The sequence below is a fragment of the Protopterus annectens genome, chromosome 13.part0 (genome assembly GCF_019279795.1).
Source record: "Protopterus annectens isolate FY-2018-M chromosome 13.part0, PAN1.0, whole genome shotgun sequence".
Taxonomy (NCBI): domain Eukaryota; kingdom Metazoa; phylum Chordata; order Ceratodontiformes; family Protopteridae; genus Protopterus; species Protopterus annectens.
Genome location: NC_056747.1, coordinates 791,408,795 through 791,429,798, shown reverse-complemented (window position 1 = coordinate 791,429,798; position 21,004 = coordinate 791,408,795). Strand labels below are relative to the sequence as shown.

General features: G+C 41.7%; 1 protein-coding gene across 1 annotated transcript in view; it reads left to right on the top strand.

Annotated features, from left to right (window-relative positions):
- Positions 1-21,004, top strand: part of NCOR1 (nuclear receptor corepressor 1) — a 4,682,182-nt gene that overhangs the window by 2,446,042 nt on the left and 2,215,136 nt on the right. Inside the window, exons 15-16 of the mRNA XM_044054890.1 lie at positions 8,160-8,302; positions 9,022-9,230. Of these exons, the coding sequence (XP_043910825.1) occupies positions 8,160-8,302; positions 9,022-9,230 (352 nt within the window). The remainder of the gene's footprint in view (positions 1-8,159; positions 8,303-9,021; positions 9,231-21,004) is intronic.

Sequence of the window (21,004 nt, the reverse complement as noted above, 5' to 3'; positions counted from 1 at the left end):
TAGAGATATAAGTGCCAAGCCAGGGATGAATTTCTTGTTCCCTATCCAATTGTCCAAGTTACACTTGAATTGGGTTAGGGAGGAGATCTGCTTCACATGGATGGGGAGCTTGTTCCAGAGACGAGGCTTACTCTGGGATAAATAGCTCGCTCTCTAGCAGGTCCTATTTATATCACAGGCATGGTTTAAGTCTTTTGAAGAGGCCATTCTGGTGCTTTTTGATGGACCTCCTACATATCTGTAAAACAGAGTGGGTTCTGACAATGCCAGGCATAGATCTTCCCTCAGCAGCCTGTAGGAGACAGAAGAATACAGGGATAGGGCCTTGAGGTGGTCTCCATAGGACATTTGCTTATGCTCTGTATTGTTTTAGTGAGGATCCTCTGTGAACAAAAATATCTTCATCTATTGGATTACGAGTCTTGGTAGGTAAGTTCATAGGTAAGTACTATACTCATTGCCCTTGTGGGCCATTTTAAGCCTAGTAATTTCCCTCAAAGGTGAGAACCACACCCTGTACCTTGTGCCTGTGAGGTAAACACCTTTACCATTTATTCCAACCTGCAAAAGTATAAAACTCCTTCCAGTCCTGTCTAATCCATCTCTTTTAGAATAAATCAAACCTCTTGTAAATTACTGATCTGGTTTATTGTATTACCCACAGCACTACTTCTGAAGCTGTCCCTCTATCCTTAATAATAGTTTACCAGGTTATCCACCACCTTTTATATTCATTTACAAAGGTGGCTTCCTGTCGCAGTCATTACACATTTTTAAACACATTCTTTTACTTTTCATTAGATATTCCAAAGGCTGTAGCTGGTTTTAAACAGTCAAGCTTGGCTAGCCAGATGCAGCAATTGCACTGTCTTGCAGACGAGCACAGCATGGAAGGAAGGCAAGTTACATTCAAATGCAGTGGGGACATTTATCTTTCCATCTGAAGTCTGACAACAGATGTGACCTTTAACAAATAACATAGAATATAAAGTAGTTATTTTCTCGCTAGTAATTACTGTTGTAAGTGCTTTTAAGATATCTTGTAGTGTACATCTTTTTTTTTTAATTAAACCAGGCACCATTTCCCAGTTGTACATTTTCCAGCATTTAAACAGGTTCCCTCAGTCAGTGCTTTAAATTTTGTAAGTCTTTTTATCAAGCCTACTTTCTGTTAAAATACTTGCCTTATTAACTTTGTATGCATTATTTGACATAGTGCATAACATTACTGGGCTATCTTTGTACAGTATTGCCTGTTGGCTGCCATCCCTTAATGCATTATTTTCATTTTTTTCATCATTCATTTGCTTCTTTTGCCTCTTCCCCTCTTCCCCCAATGTCTTACTACATTTATTTAAGAACACAACATAGTTTGCACTTCAGAAACAGGGACTTCCATCATACAACATGCTGTGTAACCCCCCCTCCTTTTTAGTTGTAAACTTTTTTTTTTTAGATGTAGTAATAATTTTTAGAAGAATAATCATATAGTTTTCTTGTCTGGTGCTTGATTTTCAGTGCATTTGATATCATCCAGAATGCAGCTCCCATGTTAGTTATTTCACATCTTTTTTAGTATAAATATTTACCATTTTTAGTTACTGTCTTCACATAGTGTTCCAGTTAAATGTTTTTTTTTTGTTTGTTTTTTATGTAAATTCCCTTTTTTTTTTAAAAAACTGTTTAATCATTGCATTAGCTGTAGTTTTCTTTTGGAAAATAAAAAGGACTTCACACGAAGTCTCTCCCTTGAAGTTCATGTCCATAGATGTTCATCGTGTTACCCTGCTGCAGTCATCACACTTGGGTTATCCTGTCATCAGGCGGTCCCGCAGTCGGCCGGATTTCCAAAGTCTTGGTCCGACATCGGTTGCTGTCGCCTCATCCTTGACGTCAGTGCGCCAGGGGTACATATATAGCAACCGACACCATTTTCTCCAGTCTTTCTTGCCGCGCAGTGCCCGAAGCAGAGGCAGTTCGCAAGTGCCGGTCGGCCGACTCCTGAGATTTTCGAATTAGAGTTTCAGACCGAAGTCTTCTGTAAAGCTAAGCACCCCGTTGGGGAAACATTTCTTGCCTCAGACCGATGTCAGAAAGTTAACAATTGTATTTCTTGTGGGAAGCAAATACCTCATAAGGATTTTCATTCTTATTGTATACCCTGCCTAGGCCCTGATCACAGCGTCACTTCTTGTCGTTTTTGTGCTAGATTTAATAAATGTACTATTAAAAGACTATTTGATTTCGCATGACACTTTTTTTGGCAGAAAATTTAATTATAACATGCCTTCGGAGCTACCGACTACCGGCGTGCACAAAAAGCGCAGGGAAAAGGATCGACAGCCTAGGCCTAAGCCCGATGCCGAGGCCTCGGTTGATCCGGTCTCCGGTTATCAGTGAGGCTCCGATGCAGCCTCTGACTACCGCAGTTGAACCAGAGACCGCTACAGATATTTTGACGGAATGTACTAGGCCGACGCAGCCTTTTACTTCAGGCCCTACCGACGACTTACCTCCCAAGGACGCCGGTACTTCTGAAACACCTTCGCCTTCTGAAGGCGTTTTCAGACTGACGACTCTTACAGTCAAAACGTTTTCAAAATCGAAGACTCCTTCCAAATCGAAAAAGGCTTCACTTCAGTCTCCTGTTCAAGGCCCTATGCCGAAGAAACAGATGCTCAAGATGGCTGAAGATCTGATTTCTCTTATCAGGGGTTCCCAGCCTCCTCCTGACAAAAGGCCCAGACAAGAGGAAGAATCTGCTTCCTCTGAACAACTGTCCATTTCTTCGGATTCCTCTGAAGACCAAGACTATTCCTTCTCTCCGTATGAAGATTCTGATGCTGAGGACTCTATTTCCTCAGCTTCCCCTCCAGAAGATTACTCTTTTGGGGAAACTTCACACACTATGAGGGAACATTTCCACTGGGAAGGTCAGGATTACTCTGATTCCAAGAAAAGGCTCAGAGAGTTTCTTTTACTCTCCCAACACAGACCTCTAGCCATCCCTCCTGTTTTGGACATTGTGGATGATGTTTATTTAGAATCCAGTTTCAACCCTGACTCTCTGCCTCCTGCCCCGGCCAAGCCTGACAGATACTACAGAGTACCTGATTCCCATAAATTCCTGTACAAAAGCCCAGTAGCTGACCCAGAGACTATCTGCAAGGGTCCCAAGGGGGCTAAGGCTTCCATGGCTAAAAATCCAGTACCTTCTGAAAGGGATTCAAGAGCACTAGACAGATGGGGGAAAAAGGTTTACACCTCAGCCACTTTAGCTATGAGAGCTCTAAACTGTCAATTTCATATGCTTAAGTATCAGCAATTTCTGATCTCTCAGTTAAAACAAAAGATAACAACCCTTCCTCAACAATCTGAATTGAAAGAAGTACAGGATTTGTTGCACGCCACCGAGTAGGTGGGCAAACATACCTTACAATGTGGGTTTGACTCTTTGGAGGCCTCCTGCAGAGCAGCTGTCACTGGATCAGTTATACGTAGGCATGCCTGGTTAAAGGAACAAAGTCTGCCTGAACATGTTAAAGCAAGACTACTAGATGCTCCCTTGCAGCAGAATGTTCTTTTTGGTGTTAAAGCAGAAGAAGTTTTAAAGAAAATGGAAGATAAGGCAAAATCAATGCAGACAGTCAAAGATTTCCTACAGGTACAACCCCCTCGCTTCAGACGAAACTGGCCAACCAAAAATTGGTCCTTTCCAGCCACTGACAGGCCTCAGAAGGGTAAATACAGGCGCCCAAGGGGCAGAGATCAACCACAAGCTCAGTATAAACCTCGCCAAAGGACCACTCCAACCCGGAAGGGAGGAGAAGACAGGTCTCAAGCCACCAGAAGGCAAACTCAATGACTTGCACCTCAGCTAGCCAAACAAAGCTCTTTTGTCAGCCCCCCTGGGGGGGAAACTAGCATTATTTGTAGACAACTGGCACATGGTCATAAAGGACAAATGGGTCCTAGACATAATTTTACGAGGATACAGATTCCACTTTCACACCTTACCAATAAAAAGAGGAATGCCAAACCTGCCACAAAATCAAAGGGCAGAGGCTCAAAAACAAATTTCAGCACTCATGGCCATGAGAGCCATTCAAAGGGTACCAACTCAAGAGCAAGGCCAAGGATTTTACTCAAGACTTTTCCTAGTACCCAGGAAAGAAAATGCTTGGAGACCAATTCTGGACCTTTCAATTCTAAACACTTACTTACAAGTTCCCAAATTCAAGATGCTAACACTACAGCAGCTACTTCCCATGTTGGGCAAGGAAGCATGGCTGGTAACATTGGACCTCAAGGAGGCATACCTGCATGTCCCTATCAGACAAAGTTGCAGAAGATACCTCCGTTTCATTGCAGGTTTAACCCATTATCAATTCTCTGCACTGCTCTTTGGCTTATCTACTGCTCCCAGAGTATTCACAAAATGCCTGGCACCAGTGATTGTATACTGCAGACAAAGAGGAATACAAATATATCCATACCTGGACGACTGCCTCATCCAAGCAGAAAGAAAAGAAATTCTCATACAACATCTGGCTTTTGTGAAGCATCTACTAAATTGTCTTGGGTACACAGTAAACGAAAAGAAGTCAAAACTAGTACCCTTACAAAAAAATGACATTCCTGGGTGCCAGCTTGGACACAACGGCCCAGAAGGCTTATCTTACACTAGACAAGCAATTACAACTGACTCAATATTTTAAGACAATGGCAACAAAGACCCAATTAACTGCAAGAAAAATTCTGCATGCTTTGGGCTTCATGGCATCTTGCATTCTGATAATACCATTTGCAAAACTGCATATGAGGAAATTACAGTGGTACCTAAAAAGCGTATGGTCTCAACACAGCCGCAGCTTGGACACAGTGATATCTCTCCTGCCCTGCCTTCAACAGGAATTTCTATGGTGGCCACAGGCATGTCACCTCAACAAGGGTCAGCCTTTCACCTTGTCACCACCCAGACAAACTATCACAACAGATGCTTCAGACTATGCCTGGGGGGCTCACATGGCAGGGCAATGCATTCAAGGCCTATGGACTGCAGAACAAAGAAAACTGTACATAAACCAAAAAGAGATGCTAGCTGTACAGAAAGCTCTGACGGCCTTCAAGGATCTACTACAGCCTGGACAACTGGCAATAAAGACGGACAACACCACAGTAATGTGGTACATAAACAAACAAGGGGGCACACATTCATATCCTCTTTGCAGGCAAGCAATAATCTTATGGAACACAGCTCTGACCTTCCAAGTCCAGTTACAAGCTCACTTCCTGCCAGGACAGAAAAACACATTGGCAGACGACCTAAGCAGAAACATCAAAGATCCCCACGAGTGGAAACTAGACCCTCAAATATCTGCAATGATAACTCAAAGATGGGGCCTACCAAATATAGACCTGTATGCCAGTCCTCAAAACTACCAGCTGACAAACTTTTGTACAAGGACATTCCAGCAAGCTTGGAAAGTGGATGCTCTCTCCTTCAGTTGGAAAAACCCGACAGCGTATGCCTTTCCTCCATTACCTCTTCTCACAAAGGTTCTTTTGAAGGTCAAAAAGGAGAAACCTCGAATGATTCTCATAGCCCCAGACTGGCCACGCCAGCACTGGTACCCACTATTGAAGAATATGGCTCACAGCCCACCATGGATTTTGCCTCAAATACCTCATTTGCTCACTCAGCAAGACAAGCAAATTCTGCACAGCCAGATCAAAACCTTAAACCTGGCTGCATGGCAAATCAATTAATTAGCCAACCAGCCCCTCTTTCACAAGCAGTACTGGATGTTATTCCAGAAGCCAGGAGGCCAAGCACCAGGAAGGCTTACTCGGACAAATGGAAAAGGTTTGCTGCTTGGAACCAAGCTAAAGGCCAAGACACAACTTAGCCTCATATGACTCACATTTTGCAGTATTTAGCTGAGATGCTGCATAAAGGACTCTCCTTCTCCTCAATTAAAATCCATGCTTCAGCTATTTCAGCTCACTACGACACAAATCCACCTTTATTTTCAAATCCACTCCTAAGGCAGTTCCTCAGAGGGGCAAAAAACATTAGACCACCTAGAAGAGCTCCTACACCAACATGGGACCTCAACTTTGTGCTGGAAAAACTAACATTGCCTCCCTTTGAACCAGCTTTTTCTGCAGACCTTCATTTCCTATCTTGGAAGACTGCCCTGCTTCTGGCAATAACTTCTGCTAGGAGAGTTTCAGAATTACAGGCACTTATGGCAGTGGAACCTTTCCTCATTTTTCATCAAGACAGAGTTTCTCTATGAACTAATCCTTCCTTCATGCCTAAGGTGGTTTCCAGCGTAGCTTTAAATCAAACCATCCATCTACCCACTTTCTTCCCCAATCCACAGAACAAAGGTGAGAGACTTCTACATTCCTTGGACATTCACAGGCAGCTTCGATATTACCTGGATAAAACTAAGGCTTTCAGAAAAACTGACCAGCTCTTTGTTCCCTATGCTACAGCTTCTCAAGGGAGGGCCATTTCCAAGCAAACCATTTCTAAATGGATAGGCCATTGCATACGTTTCTGCTAATACCCATCATTGGAAACCAGTTCCTCCTACCATTAGATCCCACTCTACCAGGGCAACAGCTACCTCTACGGCCTTTCTCAGAGGGGTATCTACCAAGGAAATTTTAGAAGCTGCAACTTGGAGTTCTGTACACACCTTCACCAAACAATACCACTTACCTCTTTATTCTAAGTCCAGGGCAGGCTTCACCACTGCAGTTCTGCAGGGTCTCATTGCCTCCTCTAACCCTCTATAATGCCTCCACCCTACCTTAGCTTTGGACTCAACCCAAGTGTGATGACTGCAGCAGGGTAACACGATGAACATAGTACAGTTTTGTACCTACCATAAATGTAGATGTTCTAGTGTTCACCCTGCTGCTGTCCAGGTTACCCTCCCTCCAACCCCTCTGATCTATTGGCTAAATCTCTGCTATGCCTTACTGATGTATTTGATTATAGCTCAAGGGTTTTTGTGTCTGTACAGTGTTCTCACTTTTTGGTACTGATTTGGATCACCTTTTTGGGGGCACCTGACATCTGGGGCAAGAAAAACTGAAGAAAATGGCGTTGGTTGCTATATATGTACCCTTGGCGCACTGACGTCAGGGATGAGGCGACAGCAACCGACGTCGGACCAAGACTTTGGAAATCCGGCCAACTTCGGGACCGCCTGACGACAGGATAACCCAAGTGTGATGACTGCAGCAGGGTGAACACGCGAACATCTACATTTATGGTAGGTACAAAACTGTACTTTTGCTTTTCTGTACCTGCTGACTGGTCAGTGTTCCTTCATCGCCTTCTGCTACCTTCAGGTTTTTTTTTTCTGTTTGTCAGGTTTTTTTGTGCCTGCTGTGAGGGTCTGTGCAAGTATTTTAATTCTAGTAGAATGAATCAAAGTATTGCATGATATAACAATTTGAAATAAAGTTTAACTTCTCTGCAGACTTACAGAAAGGTGAAAAAGATTTCCGTTAGTGTTTGTAATGAAAACCAATTGTCTACAATAAACCCTTGTCTCTCCATCCTTTAAGGTTGTTCTCTGCCTCCACAAAATAGAGGGAATTGCCTCCTTTAGCTTGCATGTTTGCAGTTTTGACAATGCAGGTCTCATAATAGCTGACCCTCAAATTAATAATGCTAAGGTCTCTGATAATAGCTGACCCTCAAATTAGTAATGCTAAGATATTGGGACAGGTAAATTGATAAAGTAAAAACTAATAAAAGACTACCAGCTGTAAAGGCTCCACAAAATGACTAAATGAGCACTTCTTTTGTATAATTTTCTTCAGTATAGGGAGGACCCCTCTTTATTCTGCGTGAATGTCATTGTGTTATTGAATGTTTTTTGAAGTTTCACAAACAGCTGTGACGTCACATTTAGCTTTCAGTCACTGGTTTATGTAGCAAAATAAGCAGGTATCATTGTTAATAAACTTGAACTAGGCGTAACCATATGACATAAGGGTTTGTTACTGATGTGTGCAATTGATAGCTGCTGTTTTGTATTCCTTGGTTTGAAATCTTAAGACCGACTATACAATAAGTCGGTCAGTGTGTGTTCTGTTAACATGATAGATATTTAGAAAATGTTTTTCTTAAGCAACAGATAACTCGTCCTTCACAAGAAGAGAAAGAACCAGAAAAACTACAAGAAGAAGAAAAGCCAGAAAAATCTGAGAAAAAAGAGGAGGAGGAAAAGAAGGAGAAAGAGGAGGAAGAAAAAGATGAAAAGGAAGAACCAAAGTAAGTAACTTTTGGGCAGGGCTTTAGCTGTTTAGGTCACAAATTCCCTTTTCTGTTTAGGAATGCTATTATCATTCCAGTGTTTACAGTATTTCTTCTAAATACTTGTCTAGATCTCCTGTTAGTTTTATGGTAAATTTCCAGGTTGCATTGTCACCTCCCCTTCCATACATTCAGAGTATTGGTTGGCTAATTTATTAGTTAAAAGTAGGTATTACTGAATTAAAATGTTTTATATTTTTATTGCATTTTCTTTTGTTTAAAAATTTTCATCACTTTTGCCCCGTGGATATCTTCATGGTCCTGCAGATGTGTATACAAATACAAAAGTTTTATTTTTTTCCCCTCCAAACTTCTTGTTAGATGTCAAACACTTTGCTGCTTTTTGTCCTTGTCAGAGTTTAGACATGTCTGTTATTGCTGATGATCCTTCATTAAAACGTATAGAAATTATTTTGTATATGTAATGCACTTAGACATATTTGTTTTTGCTAGCTCTGCCTTCAGTTTGATTCTTAACATCTTGGAATATGGCAGCATCACTTTAGTGGTACTTAGCACAGTTGCTCATTAAAGAGATTTCTTCACATCTTCAGAGTTTGTGTTGTGTACAGTGTACTCTTCACTTTGAAGAAACTAAGTTGGAATTAATGTCATTGCTGTTGAATCGAAGGTTCTCTGTCAAGACTTTAGCTTGCCTATATTGGAAATATTTACAGGGAAGCCCCTAAAGAGAAGGAAAAGCCAGAGCTTCCAGTTGAGGAGGTTGAAGAGAAAGAGCATTCCACACCACGGGGACGCAAAACTGCTAATAGCCAAGGTCGACGCAAGGGTAGAATTACAAGATCAATGGCAAATGAAGCTGCTGCTGCAGTTGCTGCTGCTGAAGAAACACCACCACCTCCACCTCCACCACCTCCTGAACCCAGTGAGTATAGTTTTAAAAACTCTGTAAAAGTCATTCGGTCCATGAGTTTCTGTTTTAGTGTCTTGTATGTTGTCATCTCTTTATGTACCTTCCCTTTCAAATTTTACACACACTGACTCTGGGGAATTGTTTTCCCTTCCAGTAATTTGTTGATTGGGTTATTCCCACTAGCTCACTGGCCTGTTTTCAATGGAGACCCAAGATGTTGTTCATGTTAACTGCTTTGTCTCTTTCATTTGCTCCTCTTATTGGATGAAATCACATGCAGCAGAGTCTGTCGTCATCACAGTGAGGGGCAGGGAGTTTTTGCTTCATCCCCTTACCACTTCTACATTCCCCCTTATCCCAATTTGGAGGTTTACAGTGGCTCCAGTGGTGGGGTAGTCTAGAGTCAACAGAATCCCTGCTGTTACTTATGGAAGCCTGAAAAACCTTGCTTTATTATTCAGCTCATTTTCTTCCAGAAATATTTCCTCCTTTGAGTAAGGGAAATTGGCAGTTGCTATCAAAGTGCTGCCCGTCTCTCATAGTTGGTTAGCAGGAACCAAAGCCATTGTTCAAACTTGGAACACAAGTAGTGCAAAAAAATGATAGGATCCTGTGTTGTTGGTCCAACCACTGTTAACAGTATTTTCTTTTAACACTTGGTTGCATTACTGTTAAAAGCACGTGTGTACATACAAGACTGTATTGTTACGGATTAACATATAACACGGTTATTCTCAGAAACCAGTTGAATATCTCTGTAGATATTTATGAATGGATTTAGAGGCACAGATCCGTTTGTGAGTACCAGTGGTACCATTATTAGAAATTTAGCATTGTGTAGGCCTCTACATAAAGACGTGGACTGGCACTGTAAATGGCGGGAGAAGAAAGAGTATTTGCATCTGCACAAGCAAATGAGCATTAGTAGAAGAATACACTATTCTGTGCTTTTGTGAAGTGCCACAAGTGTCATGAAGGAATATGTAATGACACTTGCGAAATACAACTTTTTTGTCATTGTGATGTGTAATGACATTTGGGAAGCTAAACATTTTGGTACCTATTGTAAACACATTGATGCAATAAAGAGTTTTCTGTGCGCAGCCATTGTCATAAGTCTGTATAGGCTTTTAGGGTGTTAAAAAAGAGTGAAACTGAATTTACCAGAATGAATTTTGTATTTGGTGTCTTGAAATTGGAGCAACTTTTTACAAGCCTCCACTTAGCAGCAGCATAAATGTAGGTATACCTGTGCATGCAGAGGTCATCAGTGTTTGTGCAAAATGTAGGTTTCAGATTGCTAAAACACTTGGCAGATGGCAGAGTTGAATATCTGAGAATGTTAACTTAGTTAAAAAAAAAAAAAAAAGTCAGAATACAGTTTTACAGTCCTTACTTGTCTAGATTACAGTTCTGGTAGGTAGATATTAGATTGTCCAGTCTGAGTACTTCATTGTGGGACTGACTACTGCCACGTGTCAATCAGCAGACACATTTCCTTATCACAGCTTGAGCTCTTCCTCCACTGCCTACCACACATATACCTCCTTCCTCATCTCAAATATTATTCGCTACCATTTCAATATAGAAATGATCGATCTATCTTGAACCAAAAACTGGTAAGTGAATAAAATGTTGAACTTTCTTTTTCAAAAATTTTCCATCCCATTATTTAGCATGTAGACTAGTCTGTACAACCCTTCCTAAGTTTTTTTTTTCTTTTTTGTAATGTTTGTATATATTCTCTCTCCCCACTTCCCAGTTATGCAACTTGGGCCTAACTCAAGACGTTCATCAGAGTTTATTTCTTGTCTGTTCATGTCTGTTAAGAGGATTTTTTTATAGAACGTATTACTTGGTGGTTTGAGTGGCTGCTGTTTTTTTTGTAAACTGCAAATGTTTTGGATAGTGGTTGGTATAGTACTTTATTTGTGGTATTTACTTAACTGTGAATAAGGTCTCTGGAGCATCTTCAGGAGCTGTAACATAAGTAAGGGCTTTGGCTACTGAACCCCAGAAAAGTAGCCCAACAAGCTCATACTTACAAGACTACTGCTGTCAGAAAAGTTGAAACACCATGAGAAAGAAGACGAGATCACTAGAAAGAAAAAGATGGCTGATCAACCTTCAGATAGATCTTCTACTCCCAAGGCGTCAAGAATAGAGAACCAATCTGTAAACCCTTCCTAGTCTCCCTGTCCATCTCTGGGGGAGTCTTACTCAGCTAAGCTTTCTCAGGCTCCTTCCCATACTCCTTCAGGGGTATCAAAGTTATTGGTATCTCTGGTTCAAGATCCTTCTTAAAGGAAGAAGGCTGAGAACTGTTCTTTGGAGATCGAATTTGTCAGATTTCTTGAATCTAGTCCTTCAGCATTTTTCACTAGGTCTGTCAAGAGCCCATCTGTGCAGCTGACTGGAAGCATATAACACACTGTGTGTTAAAATAAGACAGGGAAGGCCCCATGGCATTGACTTTTGAAGGTCCTTCCATGTGCACTGTTTCACCCTTGAATATTCGAAAAAACTGCCCGGTGCATTCTGTATTGGCATCAAGATGTCTGGAGCCTTCAGAACAGGTTACTTTGATTCTGGCAGTGTTAACTCCCATTCTGTTGATAACAAGAGTGATTTATATGGGGAGGGGGTGGGTGGGTTACAAATTTGATGCGAAGTGTGGGAAGAGAAGCGGTGCATTATGTGAAGCAAGGGAGCAGCTCATGCAGTTAGATCTGTATGCTGAATAGATCTGTGGCAGTGACCATCAGTCCCACGCAATGAAATGAATAGGCAGGGATAATCAATATCCAGTGTTATGGTAAATATGTAGTTATTTTTTTTTCTCCGTCTTCAGTAAACATGGATGTGTGAATTTGTACCAGTGAAAGTCATAAGTGGTATGTTGGCACCATTTCATAGGCTAATGCTGCCAGAGCCAAAGTTAACGTAACACTGAGCCATCTGTACTTTCACAGTAGAGTGCATGGTCATGCACTCTGAGCATTTCAGGTTGATATAAAGAAATGGCATATTTCATAAGGATTAGAATCTGCAATTGTAAAGCCATCTTCAGTGAAATAGTTGGCTTACAGCATATGTCACTGGTTGCCACAGTTAGTTGCAAGCAGTGGTCAGAGAAGGCCCTGAAACAGTGGAACTGGTTAACAGCTTCAGTTTTCTGGAGGTGTGGTTGAGGAGAAAGGAAGTCTAAATGATTGGTCAAAGCAAGAGTCAGAGGGGCTGCAGCCAGCTGGTGCAGTGTGTCGGGGGTAGTGTAAGACAGAAGAATGCTGAAGAAGCTGAAAAGTCATGTGTACAAAACAGTGGTACAACCAAGACTAATATATGGTACCGAAACTCGGGCAGTGAAAGCAGAGCAGTTGCAGAAGTTAGAGGTGATGGAGGTAAAGTACCTGAAAAGAGTGGTAGGATATACAATGTGGGACAAAAGGTGAGGACACCAGAGCAGCTCCAGTTGGAGAGAAGTTCAAAGAGGAAAGATTACAGTGGTTTGGGCACATGTGCAGAAAAGCCGAAGATTATTTGGGACAGACAAGAGGAAGACAGGTTATCCAGCAATAAGGTGGATGGATTGTGAGATGGAGAATCTACTAGAGTCGTGCATGACTGTTGAACTAAGTAGGAAAGTGGTATTGTATAAGTAGATGTAGAAAATATGGGGGAAAAGGGGGGTTATGGAGGATGATCTTGTATGAGACTGTCATTTAAGTTCTGTACTTTTGGTTTATTTCCATATTAAACTTCCAGATTAGTGTGTACCATTTTCAGTTTCTGCTTGCTCATTTTTGAAGTACACGATGCATATACTTATTGGCAAGTTTGTCTGCAATTCTGTTTTGGAGTTAACGTTGCATTTTAGCTGAACCTTTTAAACCTACTAATCTAATGTTGTCTTCTTCATTCCTCCTCATAATGGGGTCTTGGATCTGACCTTTGGATTCAGCTTGGCCACATTCTAGAAACTTGGATCCCACTCAAGCTCCTCCATCCTACCCATAATGCCCCACATCCACCCAAGCTCCTCCATCCTACCCATAATGCCCCACATCCACCCAAGTACCCCAGATCTTATTTGCTGTTTCAACGAACCCGATATGGATCTCATGCTCTCTAGCTTGGGGTAGTGTTATCCTAGTTCTTGGCTGTTTTTCATCCTTGCATGTATTTTGTAAGTCTTACCTCGATTTTTCTCTGTGTGCGTGCGTCTCTCCTTTCTTCCTGCAAAAAAAAAAAAAAAAGTTTGTTAGCTTTACATCTGACGTTATATCTGATGTCATTCTTCATCTATTGTTGACTTGTTGGTGTGGTTCCGATCCTCAGAACGGATACAGCCATTCTGTAGCTCACGTCAGCCAAAAAAATCTCTCTAGCTACTAGCCTATCCACAATTCCCCCTCTACATTACCTCAGATCTCGTTTGCCCCTCTTAAAAGAAGACATATCAGCCGACTCCTCTCTCGTAGCGAAGTAAAACTTTATACTTTTGGCCTTTATTTTTCTGTACCTGGGTTTTTGGTATTAATCGCTAAACTTTTAGAATCCTTAATTTCTGGTCTATCCCTTAGTGTGAGTATATTTGCTATTTTTCCCTTTATCGTTGGTAATTTTCCCCATCATCATTGGTAGTTCCCTCTCCTTTAACGTTCGATAATCTTTTTACCATTGCTGGTAGTGCTTTCCTTTCTGGTGTGACTGTTTGTTGGCTTTTCTCCTCTTTACTTTTCTTTCTGCCTGTCCCGCTTTTTTGTTTAGAGCGATGGCAGATAAATCCAAATGCGCCAGTATTGGTTTCAAACAATGAAAAGAGTGTGGCAGGAAAATGCCAGACTCTGATGACCATGATTGTTGTGTTTGTTTGGCTCCACCCCACTTAAGTACGGACTGTTAACCAAAACACTGGAGTTATGGGGAAATAATAAAAAACTGGTAAATTCCAATTCTCCAGTAGAATCACAAGGCACCAATAAAGGCAGTCCAAACACTGTTTGAAAAAACACTCCCGGCAACAATACATGAAAAGTAGTTTATTCCACGTACAACACAGCACCAAAAGCACAGGCTGGGGAGGGGATACTACTAAAGAATGACATTAGCCAGTTGGAGTGTTAACGTATTTAAGGGCTGTAGGAAGTTACGTGCACTGATTCTAATGATGTTTCCTGTAGTGAGACAAAAGCGCTAAATCCTGTGCTTTTGGTGCTGTGTTGTATGTGGAATAAACTACTTTTTCATGTATTGCCGCTGGGAATGTTTTAAAAAACAGCACTGGGACTGCCTTCATTGGTGCCTTGTGATTCTACTGGGTAATTGGAGTTTATAAGTACCGACTGTACAATTATAAGTACCGACTGTACAATCTGCCACGGTTTCAGTAATAGAGCTCTGATAGAATGTAGGAATAAGCTTATTCTCAAAGGGGTTCTTAAAGCCCCTTTCGAAGAAGCCTTGTCAAAGGCTGACCTGTCTCCTGTGGCATTTGGTTCCATAACTTCCTGTTTGGTGCTGACATCTCCCTCGACCAAGACTGTTAAAAAGCATAAGCATGCACCTGTGGGTTCCTCTTAGGAACCAAAATCTAAGGTTCAGAAGCTTTAAGAATGGACTTATTCTTCGGCACAGTTCCCCTTACCAGTGCCATTGACATCGACTGTAATGCTCACTTAAACTACGACTCCTACCGCTTCTACTTTGGCTACAGTTCAGACACTGGTACTTATTGTCACTGCTGCCATGTCGGCACCAATATCTCTCACGGCTCCTCAGACTGTGCCGAAGACTGATATTTCTACTCAGCCCAGGACCATTTATTCCTCCTCCTCCTCCATTGACCCCTCTTTTGGACAACTCCCTAGCCCCTTTATAGATAGACCAGAGTCTCTTTCTGTATTGTCCATTTGCTCCACCAGAAGTCTCTCCAGATGCTGATATAGTAAGGTTGGTGGATCAACTCCTTACAGCCAGGGATCTTCTCAGCCCCCTCTCCCTTCTGTTGCAGGGGGTTTCTCTCCTATAACCCCTTCTCCTCCTCCAACCTCTTCACAGGCTTTAAAGCACTTGACTCCATCTTCACAGGTTCCAGTAACTTCAACACCAACAACCTTTGTCTTCTCCAGGTACGGTTCTGACTCCTTCAGTGCATTTGGGACTGAAGGGTCCCTGGGACTGTGTCTTCGCTGTTGGACTTGAGAGGTTTGAGTCGCCTCTGATTTTTTTTCTATGGAGCTGGCCTTGCCTCTTTGGGCTGTGCCAGCAGAGGACCTGTCATTGGTTCTGGTTTGTCAGGTAGGTTTCTCGGGACTGGGTGTGACCCTGGTTCCGAGTTTGTCTGTTCCGGGCTCCTATCCCTCCTCAGGGGTCCTGCCTTTCAAGCCATGGAAAGAGCCTTGGCCCCTGCCTAGTCTCAGACGGCTCCTGTATTACCAGAGTCTCACCCTTTGACCCCAGGTTTATCTGTTCTACCACCAACCTCTGTTCTTGGACAGTGAGCTCCAAGGTTGCAAGACTTGCCTACTAATGGCATACCCTCTTCCGAGTCCTCTTCAGATGCTCCCACTGAAGAGCCACCTTGGAAGAGATTATGTAAGAGGAAACACCTTCATTCTCCCAAAAAAATCTGTCACGGAGGACATAGATTTCGATGAGTGGGAGGGTTCCCCATGGTCAACCCTGGAAGACGTCTCCTTGTGAGACATTCTTGAGATCCTAAAACAGTGGGGTGATTGGAAGCCCAAAGACCCTTCCTGTGAGGAATCTGTGTACTTGCAGGCCTTTGGTGCTCGCTTGTCTACCTCCTGGGTGACTCTGCCCGCTGATGACCTAATTAAACTGATCGCTCAATGGGATTGGAAGGCTCCTGACTGTGTAGAAACCTGTCCCGCGGAGACCTGACAAAATACTTTCTGCTTCTGGAGACCATCCACATTAAGCAAAGGGCTTAGTAGTTGATGCCATGGTGGTAGCGGCTGCCACCAAGAAAGAACTAGCTGAGGAAGGTTCTACTGTACATTAGGCCCCCCAGGAGAGCACCTACACCAACCTGGGACCTCAACTTTGTTCTGGAAAAACTTACGCTACCTCCCTTTGAACCAGCTTTCTCTGCTGATCTAAAGTTTATATCATGGAAGACTGCCCTGCTGCTAGCAATAACTTCAGCCAGAAGAGTCTCAGAGCTTCAGGCACTAATGGCAGTGGAACCTTTCCTCATTTTCCATCAAGACAGAGTTTCTCTACGAACTAATCCTTCCTTCATGCCTAATGTGGTATCCAGTGTGGCTTTAAATCAAACCATCCACTTACCCACCTTCTTTCCAAATCCACAGAACAAAGGAGAAAGACTCCTGCATTCCTTGGACATTCACAGGCAACTTCATTACTACTTGGATAAAACTAAGGTTTTCAGAAAATCTGACCAGCTCTTTGTATCCTATGCTGCAGCTTCACAAGGGAAGGCTATATCAAAACAGACCATTTCCAAATGGATAGGACATTGCATTCGTTTTTGCTATACCCATCATGGAAAACCAGTTCCTACAGCCTTCTTCAGGGGGGTGCCAACCAAGGATATTTTGGAAGCTGCAACTTGGAGTTCAGTACACACTTTCACCAAACACTACCACTTACCACTAACTTTACTCTAAGACTACAGCTGGCTTCGCCACTGCAGTTCTGCAGGGCCTTCTAGCCTCCTCTAACCCTCTTTGACTCCTCCTTCCAACCTTAGCTTTGGGATTCTACCCAAGTGTGATGACTAAAATGTAATAAAAATGTAATAAAATATATGTTTGTATACACATATATATATTATTACTATACAATTATTACTACCTTAGTTACATTTTTATAATATACATAGATATTGTTATATATACATATAATCTATTTGTTTGATAATTAAATATACACATATATTTTATACAAAGATTTAACAATGTATTTCATGTATTTATTTAATAAATTGACCTAGACAGCATCACTTTTTCTAAAATATATATATATTATTGTTCATAAATGAAGTTTTAGTGACAGCTTATTTGCACTACCATAAAGGTTGATTACTCCTATATATATTATTTTATGCACGTAGTATACTCTAGCCTCATTAATAAGTGCTCATAATTATTGATCAGCGTATTCTGAGTTCATTCTATTTTATACATTTACGTGGCGATCTATTTTATTCAAAGTGCCTTATTTGTAACACTTCATAGCGCTCCGCTTATAATACGATGTTTCCTTGGATACATAGCATTGTCTAAAGCATTCCAACAAATGAAATTTACATCTAGCAGTCTGCTGATATATTTTTTCTAACTGAATCAAGTCAACACGATTTAGTTTGACTTAATTTTATGTAATTTAATTTAATTGAATCCAATTGATTGTAACTTGTCTAATTAATCAATTTTAGACGCTAATGTTGGTGCCCTTTTTTATATTTAAATGGTGATTTTAAATAATTCTATGTCTGTCTGATGAAGCATAGTAGGTACTACGCGAAAGCGCTCACATCTTAAATAAACCTGTTTTGGACTTCTACTGGAGTTTTTTGTGAATACTTCGTTCTATTTTCATCACATTGGACTTGTGATTTGTGATTTTGACTTTATTCGTGGTGAGAACATCTGGTTTTTACTCCATTCCAAGTGTGATGACTGCAGCAGGGTAACACGATGAACATAGTACAGTTTTGTACTTAACATAAATGTAGATGTTCGAGTGTACACCGTGCTGCAGTCCAGGTTACCCTCCCTCCATCCCCTCTGACTAACTAACTAAATCTTTACAATACCTTTCTGATGTGTTTGCTTATAGCTGGGGGGATGTTGTGTTTGTGCTAAATTTCTTAGATTGGTACTAATTACTGACCACCTTTTTGGGGGCACCTGATATCTGGGGCAAGAAAAACTGAAGAAAATGGCGTCTGATGCATCATATTATACCCCTGGCGCACTGATGTCAGGGAAGAAGCGACAGCAACTGACTCCGGACCAAGACTTTGGAGTTCAGGCCAACTGCGGGACCGCCTGACGACTAGATAACCCAAGTGTGATGACTGCAGCAGGGTATACACTCAAACATCTACATTTATGGTAGGTACAAAACTGTACTTTGTTTGCCCTAGCTTTCCTGCCAAAAAGAAACAGAAATGCAAATATTTAAATTCTCCTGTGTCAGTTTCTCAGTACAAGAGTAATTTGGGCTTGACTCCGGGTGTTGTGCAGGCTATTGACCCTTCTTGTAAGGTGGTTTCTGATTAAAAAAAAAAAAAAAAAAAAAAAAAAGATTCTTCTCTCTGAAGAGATTCAGTATTTGGAATCTATAGGGAATGTTAAAGAAGAAATGCATTTTTTAAACCCCCATGTTTCTGGTTCAGAATTTGAGGAGGGTGTAATATTAAAGTCTTCCTGTGAAGGTTTCACTTTACCTGAGAGTATTTCATAGGTGGGCTGTTGTTTTCATTGAGGAAAATAGAGGTTTCTCAGTCCCTCTCAAAATGTTATGATTTCCTACAATTGGAATTTCCAGAACCCTCATCCCATCCCCCAGTGTGCAGTCAGCAGTGGAAGGGTGTGTGTGACACACCCTGTGGTTGCCCTGACAGCCAACCTGACGCCCCTAAGAAAGCAGATAGAATGCACAAAATTCATCAGTCTTTGAACTTTCTATACAGTAATCCCTGACCTGCTCCTCCAGCAATAGCTTTAATCATCTGCTGCCAAGTATTTTGTTAATTGTAATCCTCTTCCTGATAAGCATGGTAAAGGTATTGATAACTTTTGGGGGGTGTATGCTTCTGCAGCTTGGAATTCTGAATTCTCAGGGACATATGTTTATACTAACCAATTGTGAAAGTCAGTGTTTTTGATGAAGATACTACTATTGAAATAAACTCTGATTTGTATATTCTGGTTTATTCTGCTTCTCGGGTCACTACTTATTGCTTAAAGTGTGTTTTGACTTTGGTCATACTGCTTCCAGAGTTCTTGCCACTGATGTTGTTTTGAGGAGGTTTGCGTGGCTGCATTCTCAAAACCTCCCACAAGATGTAAAAAAATTCAGTGTTGAATTCTTCTTTAGATAGATATTTTTTTGAACTGTCTGCTGCATAGGTTACCAAAAAGTGTGATGAGAGCGGTAAACTGATTCAGTAACTTTTTTTTTGCTCCCTCTTATAATTTTGCCAAGAAGCAAAATAAACAATCTCAGCAGAATGCTGGTAAATTGATGTTTAAAAAGCAGTGACAGGGAAGTTGCAAAAAGAAAACGGGAATCCCCTCAGAACAAAGGACAGTCAAACAAGGTGGAATTACTATATAATGGACTTTGCCCCCCCCCCCCCCTCAAAAAAAAAAAAAAAAAAAAATCTGCCAGTCCCTTAACTGTTTCACAAAGTGTGAATTTCCATTTGTCTCTTTGGCAATTTATTGATCTGAAGTAGTTTACTTCATTTGGTCTCCAACCTGTGGGATACGGATCTAAGCCGGCAAAAATGACTAGCATAAGCTCCAAGCTCCAGACTCCTCGCCTTACCCATAATGCACCTCCACTGCCTTCCATCCCCAGATCTCGTTTGCCGCAATTTGTGAAATATCATGTCTATAGAGATTTAATTATATCATGCCGTCGGAGCAGCCGACGACCGCCATACATAAAAAAACACAAGGATAAGGACAGGCGGCCTAGGAACAAGCCAGACTCTGAGGCCTCAGCTGGGCCTGTCGCCGGTTCTCCAGTTTTCAGTGAGGCGCCTACGCAGCCCCTGACGACCGCAGAACTAGAACCCCAGACAGCTGTGGATTTCCAAGCGGAGCCTACTAGGCCGACGCAGCCATCTACTGACACCAGAGCAGAAGTAGATACTGGTGCAGTGGAAACACCTTCGGTTGCAGAAGGTGTCTTCAGACCGACTACACTCACCATTAAATCTTATGCTAAACTTAAAACTCCTTTAAAACCTAAGAAAACTGTACATCAGTCTACAGTTCAAGGCCCCATGCCTAAGAAGCAGATGCTTAAGATGGCTGAAGATTTGATTACCCTTATCAGGGTTTCCCAACCCCGTCCTGATAAAAGACCAAGACAAGAGGAGGATTATGCATCCTCTGACCAGGTTTCAGTCTCCTCAGATTCCTCTGAGGAACAGGGTTAAACTTTTCCACCTTATGAAGACTCTGATGCTGAAGACTCTATTCCCTCAGCATCTCCCCCTGAAGACTACTCCTTTGGGGAAACTTTACATACAATGAGGGAACATTTCCACTGGGAAGGCCAGGATTACTCAGATTCTAAGAAAAGGCTCCGAGAGTTCCTTTTACTACCCCAGCACAGATTTCTTGCTATCCCTCCAGTTTTAGATATTGTGGATGATGTTTACTTTGAGTCTAGTTTAAATCCAGATTCTCTACCTCCTGCTCCAGCCAAACAAGACAGATACTACAGAGTACCTGACTCTCACAAATTCCTTTATAAAAGCCCTGTAGCTGACCCAGAAACAATTTCCCAGGGTCCTAAGGGAGCAAAAGCTTTTATGGCTAAAAATAATGTGCCCTCTGAAAGGGATTCCAGAGCCCTAGATAGATGGGGAAAGAAAATATACACCTCAGCAACTCTGGCTATGAGAGCATTAAATTGCCAGTTTCACATGTTGAAATATCAGCAATTCCTAATGTCTCAGTTAAAACAAAAAATGAGCACACATTCAGAGCAGTCTGAATTCAAGGAAATGCAGGATCTGTTGCATGCAGCTGAACAGGTTGGCAAACCTACTT